This window comes from Dermacentor silvarum, unplaced genomic scaffold (assembly GCF_013339745.2).
Source record: "Dermacentor silvarum isolate Dsil-2018 unplaced genomic scaffold, BIME_Dsil_1.4 Seq4, whole genome shotgun sequence".
Classification (NCBI taxonomy): domain Eukaryota; kingdom Metazoa; phylum Arthropoda; class Arachnida; order Ixodida; family Ixodidae; genus Dermacentor; species Dermacentor silvarum.
The window spans coordinates 103,847-113,482 of NW_023606175.1; the positions used below are offsets into that span (position 1 = coordinate 103,847).

General features: G+C 48.6%; 1 protein-coding gene across 1 annotated transcript; it reads left to right on the plus strand.

The window, feature by feature from the left end:
- The first annotated feature begins 2,957 nt into the window (after positions 1–2,957).
- LOC119435042 (putative Dol-P-Glc:Glc(2)Man(9)GlcNAc(2)-PP-Dol alpha-1,2-glucosyltransferase) lies at positions 2,958–4,635 on the plus strand. The gene has a single exon (XM_037702011.2). The coding sequence runs from the start codon at positions 3,053–3,055 to the stop codon at positions 4,430–4,432; it is 1,380 nt and encodes a 459-aa protein (XP_037557939.1). The 5' UTR covers positions 2,958–3,052; the 3' UTR covers positions 4,433–4,635.
- Positions 4,636–9,636: the final 5,001 nt, after the last annotated feature.

A 9,636-nucleotide genomic window follows, 5' to 3' on the forward strand; every position in this document is an offset into this window, starting at 1 on the left:
AGCCGCTCCACCATAGACTACGCGCTGGTGTCGGCAAAACTGGCCGCACGTCACCCAGGTGCATATCGATGAAGCAGGACAATTCAGCCTAGGGAGCGATCACAATCGCCTTCGACTGTCGTTCTCGGCATCTGCCCACCAGGCAAGCTGTGTGCGACCTCAGCGGAGGCCTGGCCTTTACTTGCCAAATCGATCTGTAGAACAGGTTGCCGAGGACTTTGAGCAGTGCTCCAAAAGGCGAGAGGCCAGTCGTATGACGAATTTGTCCACGCCCTCCGCTCGGTGATGCACGAGCACATGGTGGGGATAGGCGGGACGCACACAAACCATGCAACCCATGGTGGGACAAAGAGGTTGAAATGGCATGGAGAGCACGTCGACAAGCCAACCGGAGCATCGTAGGACCGTGAAGGGCCTTGACGCCGAGGCCTGTGCGGCTGCCTGGGCACTATATCTGGAAGTAAAGCACAAGGTGCAGATACTTGTGCAGAACAAGATTGCAGACCCACCTTCGCCTTGTCCAATCTATACGAATGGAAGGGAAGTCCGCGGCAGGGAAGTTCTGGACCTATGTACGGTCCCTGGACAGAGCTCCCCCCCCGCCACCTCCACTTATAGACGCAACGACGAGACAGCCAGTCACCGAGCTCCAAGAATACCTCACACGCCACTTTTCCAGGGTGTCGGTCCCCCGAACATGGATGATGATTGCCGCCAGTGCGATGAGACAACGGCCCCCCCTGCCCCATCCTCAACTGAGGGCACTATGTGTCAGGATGGACCTTGCTGGGCACTCTCGAGACTCACGGTGGACCGGGCTCTGACACGGATAAGTGCCCGTACAGCTCCGGGTCCTGATGACATGCCAGCGCGCCTGATCAAGTGCATAGGCGCTAACGAGGGAGCAACTTGCCAAGTGCTCACAGCTGTAATTGATGGTGAACCTGTGCCTGAAGACTGGCATAAGGGCAAGGTGACTCTGATTCTCAACGGGGGGGAGATGCAAGCCATCAGGATACCGACCCATTACCGTCACCGTGTTTTTACCGCCTGTTTGCTCGAGTAATCAAGGAATGGCTCAGCGCCTGGGCTGAGGCAAAGGGGCTATTGACGGAGCTGCAAAACGGCTTTAGACCGGGCAGGCGACTAGACGACAATTTGTTTGTCCTTACGCAGTGTGCGGAAATCGCACGGACAGAAAAGAGGGCGCTGCTGTGCTGCTTTCTCGATGTGGAGAAAGCTTATGACAACGTCCCACACTCGCCACTCTTCACTTGCTGTCCGATCTTGGCATGCCGTCAAAGCTCTTGTATACATTACGAAGGTTGTACAGACATAATGTAGTGACTGTACAAACTAGGCTCCGCTGTCTCGAAAGAAATTGCTGTCACTAAGGGCCTGAGGCAAGGCTGTCCCCTCTCGCCCTTGCTTTACATTCTGTACACATCAAGAATGGAGCGGGCACTGCTAAACTCGGGCTCGGGTTCCGACTGAGGTTTAGTACGAGCAGTGCCAATGAGAACCACCGCCTCCCTGGCCTGGCATTCGCGGATGACCTGGTAATCATGGCAGAGAACAGAGAGGATCTACAGACCCTCCTCGACATTTGCCAGGTGGAAATCTGCGCATCGGGCTATGCTTCAGTACCAGGAAGTCGGCGGTCGTTTGTCTGGCTGGAGGGCTTACTGATCCAGCTGTCCTGACTCTCGGGGGCGAGCCGGTGGCTATATGTAATGAGTACAGGTACCTCGGGGTCACTCTCTGTGCTGAGGCAGATAAATACAGCTTTCACGAGACCGCACTGCGGCAGGCGGCTCTTCGGGCGCAACGTATCCTCCGCCGGCGGTGCTTGTGGGCTGTAACCGTTTCCTGATGATCCGCGATCTATGGAAACTGGTTCATGTACCGGCCTCACCTTTGCAAATGCAGTTACCTGCCTCTCACCAGCAACACGAGAGTGGCTGGAGCGTCAGCAGCGGGAGGCTGGGCGCACTGCTCTGGATGCCATGGCCACGTAGCCAATGAGGCCGTGCAGGGAGATGTGGGATGGTCGAGCTTCGAGGCCCGGGAAGCTGCGAGCAAGATCGCCTACCGTGGCCGTCTCTCTTCTACCACGCACGCAATGGGCTCGCCGAGTTTTCGAGTATCTCTCGGCGACATGCATGCGAACTGACTGGACACGCCGAGTGTACCAATCGAGAAAGAAGTACGGCTTCTTTGGTGAAAAAATCGAGGCCGACACTGCAACCAAGTGGTCGATCGAGGTCCGCCGACGCGTGAAGGAAGCGGAAACACCATCTGGAGCAAGGAAATGGAGTCGAAATCCACCCTTGAACTCTACCGGGGAAACAAACGAGGGATCAATGCGGAGTGCTTCTATGACAACAGCATTGGAAGCAGCCTCCTGTTCGAGGCGAGGGCAGGGGCCATGCGCACTATCGTATACCGCAGCCGCTTCCAAGACACCGGTATGAGCACCAAGTGCAGGCTCTGCGGGGCGGAGGCCGAGACGCAAGAGCATCTCATCCTTCGATGCGCTGGCCTGCAGATTGCTCCGGCAGAGGACACAGATCTCCCTCGGGCACTCGGTTTTCACAATGCTCGAGGCAGAAGATGGAAACCACATCGCGAATGGACGCAACGTCGGCCGGACCTGCGCTGTAGTGGCCACCAAAAAGCGACTGACTGAGTGGTGGACCAGTGTGCGCCGGATGTGGCTCTAGTTTGCATAGTGACCTACGAAGTGCACATTTCCTTCCTTTCTGTCTTTCCTTTTCTTTCTTTCTTTATCTATTTATTTGTTTAAACCCTCCAGGCCAGGACATTGCGTGTGTCCACCCGTTACAAAGGGGCTGGCCGCTACTACATCATCATCATCATCAGCCGTTCGGCCCACTCGACAATTTGTCTAGTACACTCTAGCGCAACGAACGCTAGGCTTCCGGCTTCTGGTACTTCCGGTGGCTCCGGCGTGTTGCCGTGGCGTTGTTTACAAACTTTGTGTTGCGAAAAAAGTGGTAGAAAGCGTGACGATCTTTTACTTCACAAAGGCATGCACCTCGTCGTTCTCGCTGCAATCTTAAGTGCGGTGCTGGCATCGTCGGTGCTAGTCTCTCTCACAGTGCATCATGTTCAACCGACGCCTTATATGGACGAAATCTTTCACGTTCCGCAAGCGCAGAATTATTGCGCTTACAACGTGTCTCACTGGGATCCAATGATTACTACACCTCCGGGACTCTACCTGACATCGGTGCTGTTGCTGCTCCCTCTCAGGCTGGTCATGAACTCTGAAGTTTGCACGCTGTTTGCGCTGCGTTGCTGCAACATCGTTTTGACACTTGGAAACTTCTACGTTTCGTCGTTGATCTCGATCAAGCTTGCGGGTGCCGCCGGAAGCAAAGCCCGCACGAAGCTCGTTGTGTCGAGCTGCGCGATGTCGTTGCTGCCGGTGCTACACTTCTTCACATTTCTCTACTACACCGACCCGGGATCCGTGCTCTTCTTGCAGCTCATGTACCTGTACTACCAATTCGACCATCACTACCTCGCTGCATGCTTCGGAGCCGTAGCTGTGCTTTATCGACAAACCTCCATAGTTTGGGTATTCATGGTCGCCGCCTGCAAGGCTTTGGAAATCGCCGAAAGTACGATTTCTGCGAGCGACAACAAAATAGAAGGTTTTTCGTGCGCTGCTGCTAGAATCGCCGCTGAGCCAATGAAACAAGCGCGGCTGTTTGCGGACTTTGTGAAGAGCGTGTTGAACGAGTGCTTGGGTTACGTCGTCGTTGGGCTGTCGTTTGTGGCGTTCGTGCTTCTCAACGGCAGCATCGTTCTTGGCGACAAATCTTCGCATCAGGCGTGCGCGCATTTGGCGCAGCTCGGTTACTTCGCGCTTTTCACGCTGGTCCACGCTGCTCCCTATTTGGTGCTGCCCAGCATTTTGAGAGGCTTCTGCGACAGTGTTCTCCGGAGGCCGTTCTTGTACGCCGCTATTACGTTAGCTTGCGCTCTCTCTGTGCAAAATTTTACCTACGTCCACCCTTATCTCCTAGCTGACAACAGGCACTTTCCCTTCTACCTTTGGAGGCGGCTGTTAGGCAGGAGCGACCTTGTTCGATGCTGCCTTGTGCCGTGTTACATCTACGCAGGCTACGCCATGTTACACCAGCTGCAACATAAAACCCCGTTATGGCAACTGCTGTTCTTTTTGTGCATCGTCGCCGCTACAGTGCCCCAGAAGTTGCTGGAGTTTCGTTACTTTGTCGTTCCATATCTGTTCTTTCGGCTGCAGTTAAGAGATGTCAAGTATTGGCAAGTGCTTCTGGAGCTTGTTGCCAATATTTTGCTAAATGTTGCCGTGATGTGGCTCTTTCTAAACCGTACGTTCATGTGGGCAGGTAATCCGGCCGTTCAGAGGTTCATGTGGTGATTCACCACTTGTGTGAAAATTCCGTGTTCTTACTTTTGCCAAAAAAGAAATTATGATCTCACCACCTGTGAACTTTTGTCAGCAGGCCAACCCGAGTGAGTGTGAACCAGTGTGGTGCTGAAGAATGGTCATGAGTGTCTAGTGCAGCGTGTGGTCGCAGTAGATGTGCAGCCATGAATAAAATTGAACTAGGCCCTTATTAATGCGAAGCATCCTTTGCTAACTTCAGGCAGTTTGAGTGTGTCTAACTATCTATCTAGCCTCCTACACCGACGGGGCTGGTGGTGCCTACGAACTTGAGCTGCTGCATATATGCTTATAGTCACGGCATCATCATCATTCGAGCTCTGTCATCTGACTCTCGCCTCTGATTGTCGCGCGCCACGCCAGATGGCGCGCGTAGGGTATGTCGGCACCGGATGGTGGTTGCCTCTGTGCGAACAGCGATTCAAAACCAAGTTTTCCACCCGTACACGCCAACCAGCTCCTGACACTCGCAAAGAAGCTCTTGGAAGACCCTAGCTTTGTCAAAAAATGCGTTAACTGGGATGTTGGGATTACAATGTCCGAGTTGACGCATTTCTGGACGACAGTATGTGGGATGTGCATAATCTTTTTGTTATGTGCCATTTCTCTTCTGCTATTCAGCCTCAAGTTGGCAGATTGTGGAGGCTGTCCTTGAAGGAGAGGAAACAAAAAAAAAGAAGACATGGCACATACTATAAAAACTGCTCCGCCCAGGAGAGCGATCAATTACTTTTCCTGTTAGGCAGTTCATGATTTACATAATGAGCATGCTTAACGTCTTTCATGCCATCAACGAGCCGAGTTCATCCACGCATTTCTGGTAAAAGCGGCTTAGGATGAGCTCAGCTCATTCATGATACTTTTCATTTTCTAGCAATGCCAAGGATGAGCTGTTTCCGTCTCAGTGCTTTGACGGGCTTCTGGTAGATGGCAGCACACAATGCATGCAGCAGCACAAGCAGGATTGTGTTAATTTGGGTAGGGGAAGTAAAACATGTTGGTCACTGGGGTCCTTAAAAATCATTTGGCCATTACTCGGCAGAATTCGAAATAATAGCGTGGCACAGAAGGGATCAATGCACAGCTCTAACTTGTGCCCACTTGTATGGGGGTGCAGTACAAATGGCTGAACTTAGCGTTTCCATGATACATTTTAAGAATTAAGAATTTTAAATTAAGAAGACAACAGAGTTAAGTGTAATTCTGTTGTCTGTGACAAGGTTATAGCAAATTTATTGCTTATTGATGTTATTGCATGCCTCACAACTCGGGAAGCATGCGGTAACATCAACACTAGGGAGACTCTCTGCTGAACATTTATAGTTTGTGATTAGGTAGTTTAATCTTTTTCTTCTACATTGGTTGAACACACATGATTTGGAGATACTGGTAAGCCTCGTTGGGAAGCTGGCTCAGGATGTAGCCTTACCCATAGTTTTCCATAAATGTAACATTATTTTGTGATTTTGACATGTTATTAGCATGAAGAGAATCTTAAAGGGATGCACTTCTTACTTTCCTTTGTTGTGGAATTTCTGTAAATTGTTCTTAACCCCCTAAGTGCCATGCCTGAGTCTAACTCAACTGGATGCCTGCGCACACGTTTGGCTGTGCCAGAGTATTAAAGCTGCACCATAATTTCCACTCACTCTCTGAATTTCCTGAGATAATTCGCAAATGTGAAATGCCCGTGTAATGTTCTATCTACACAGAAGTTCGTTAGATTCATAGCTGCAATGTTGCAAATTTTCTATACAGTTTACATATTTGGGCTCTACGAATGTTGCATCATGTTTTACAAAACAACTTGTAATTGAGTTCATTAACTTGCATTCATGTCAGTAAACCTTTGTTGGACATATGAAGAAACCAAGATAGACTGCACACAAGTAGTAAGCATTCAATGTGTGGACGAATTGCCAAGCATACAATGGATAGCAATGATAGTTCTGGGTATCCTGTCAATCTTTCGGAGGAATGCATATGGTTATTTAGTACTCTAAACAAGACCTTGTCAATTGCCAATCATGCCTTAGGAAATCTTCTGATGGAGGAAGAATGCCGGAAGGAAACTTGCGTAGAGCAAGCTTATTCAGACAAGTTCCAAGAGTAGGCGAGGATGAGAAGTGTACAGGTACAAGGATGAGAAGTGTCGTCTGATTCTTGAAGCTTTTTGCATTCAAAAAGAAAACAATAAATCTGTCTGCACAGATTCTATCGCATTGCCAGTGAAAGAATGCGATTACCTGTGTCAAAACCTCTCTGCCATGCATCTATGATAAGTGGCTTCAAGCATGCGCTACAATTCATGTTCCCCTGTCGACGCATGATCAGTGAATGTATATATATTCCAGCACCTTTTCATGTAATAAAATCAGGTGAAGACCAGCATCCCTACTTTTGCCTTTCTTTTTCTCTCAGTTTTTCCTATTTCATTAAAGTGCTGGAAATGCATGAAATACTACTACATGTTCTATTACCTGCACAGACCTTGAAGGCAGGACAGTTAAACCTTGATATAACGAAGTCAGTAAAATCAGTACTTTGCTTCGTCATATCGAAATTTCGTTGTATTGAAATTTGACCTTTTAGGCAGCAAGTATAGTCGCCGGTCGATTTTTATTACACAGAACGGGCCGCAGAACTTCCTGCATTGTCGGGCAATCGAAAAAAAAAAAAGCAAATTTGAAGGAGAAAACCATTCATTTTGATGAATTTGGGAGTCGGCGACGAATGATTCGGTTTCATGTCGCGTCGACGATATCTTCACATCGGCGGCACGAATTAAGCAAAGCCAGCCACGCTTTCGCGTGCACTCCGCCCCCACGGCTGATAGCGTCGCCCGCACTGGGACGGCGCTATCATGAAAGGCGCCGGCAGCGGGGAGCGAATGCTTGGTCTGCCTCCCCCTCCAACGGGTCAACTAAACCCGAGATTAAGCAGCCTCCAATACTGAACGCGCGGGAAGACAGCTTACACGATGCCATGCCGTCTCGGCAAGCCCACTCATTGCACCTCTATAAAGCAGGGTGCGCGGCTGCGTATGCGCTCAGCCGGAGCACAGCCCCGCCCTCCCCCATCGCGCACTTGAACGCGTTACCATAGAGTAACATACGGATTACTTTGGCGTTACCGCGAACTCGCTGCCCTCCCCCTCTTTCCCTTTGCTCGCGCGGAAAGGCGGCACTCGTGAAGTCATCATCTTTCTTGTCTCGCCCTCGCAAGCTACGATCACCGTACGCAAGCTTTCACCGCGGAACGCGATAGGATCTTATCGCTCTTATCGACTCTATACGGAACGCGTTGTGGCTCCACTTCGGCGGTCACTCTTGTTGCGCGGCGCGCGATTTGAGAGGTGCGTTTGCAAACAGCCACTTGAAACTCAATCATTTGATCATTTGCGTCCGCGGAAGTTTCCATTTATTGTCTAGGCATTCCTTTGCGGCGGCAGTGACATTTCGTTATGTTGAAATCGCATACAAACATACTTCGTTATATTGAGGTTCTAAATACATGGGTGTTCTTGGACAAGAGATTATGAAAAGTGAAATACTTCGCGATATCGAGAATTTCGTTATGCTAAAGTTTGTTATATCGAGGTTTAACTGTAGCACAATGTCTCGCAGCATTTATGTAGCGCTAAGTACTATGAGGAAAGTACTGTAGGATGTGGACCAATGCTGCAGGCAGTGCAATGTCTCAAAGCACTAGCTGCCACAAGAGAAGAGAGGGAAAAACTAGTGCACACTCACTTTTGTAAGCAACTTCTTGCTATGCGATGTGACACGTGAGAGTCGGTGTCTGAAGTGGTTTTATTTGGGCATTGAATGAATTACAAAATTTGTGTATACAGAAGGAGGTCCCATAGTCGGAGACTGAATCGGTACCTCCTACAGTAGTTAATGTAGCAAAATTAATTAAGGCAGCAAACAGCTGTAGCGAAAACAAGAATAATATAGATCGCAGACAAAACAAAGAATTTGAGAAAAAAATGAACAGCAAAAAAAGAAAACAACAGCAATAATTAGACAGGATAACAAACAAAAGGTTGGCAGTGCAGTTATTCTATTCCTGTGTTTGTGGCGTAAAGGAAAGTGACACATGTGCCCATGCTCTCGCGTGCCTTGTGCTATGCAGTTTCACATTCACGCCATTTGTACCGAAGAGCTAGTTAGTGCTGGCACTTGAGATACTATGAGCGTGGCATAATGGTTGAAGCATCGGGATGTTGTGCTGGGTGCTTGGGTTTGATCCCAACGTCAGGCAATTTGTTTTAACTGACGAGGCCTGAAGCAATGAGACGGCAACCTACCTACCTACTGCGAGATACCTGGAATAAGCCAAAGAAAGGTTGTGCCTTCAAACAAAGCAAAGTGCTGCTTGTTGTGCTCCGCTGCATCAACAAGGTTCATGAAAGAGCGGCACATACCCGTATGAACGGCCCACATTTTTTGTGGGATAGCTAGACAGTTGGAAAGAAAACTGTTATGACAATGCCATGGATGCTATTCGCATTAAAAAATGCATTCCTCCAAGCTCCCTCCTGGTGTCATGACAGGGGGATCTTTAGACATTTTTGGGTTTTCAGGCTGGCAGGTTGACTGAATTCGCATGGCAGGTTTTGTATGTATGAAACAGGCAGCCCAATGGAGCTTATGTCTTATGTCTGTAAGCATTACTTACATCTATATCCGGAGCTCGTCTATATCTGGAGCTCGCGATTTATTGTTTTCCTAGGCAGACTGGCACAAGAAGCTCATGCGGTTGTTCAATTATGGAAAAATTTAAGAACTCTTATATGGAGGAATCTGATATAGAATACAATGCGTGTTCGGTAACAGTGATAGTCACAAAAAAAAATCATTAACATAATTATTAGCTTTTGTTTATGCATTCACATGAAAGAAGCTTTGCAAAATGTAACGTATCACCAATAAATACATTTGCATCTAATGTCTGCTAGTATGTTACTTAGAAATTGAATTTGATACACTTTAGAAGAACCTTTGGCACAGAGAAGACAAGAACGTCCAGAACACACTGCACTCGGAGTTAAAGATGACCTACCTACAATTTTATATGTGCATTACAGTGTCATTAATAAAGTCCTCTGGTGCTTACCTGAAGCTGCATTTATTTCTGACAAATCTTCATGTTAAAAGGACACAAAACAGCAG

What these genes read in the sequence shown, in the direction of transcription:
- LOC119435042 (XM_037702011.2), top strand. Translation starts at nt 3,053, where the DNA reads ATGCACCTCGTCGTTCTCGCTGCAATCTTAAGTGCGGTGCTGGCATCG.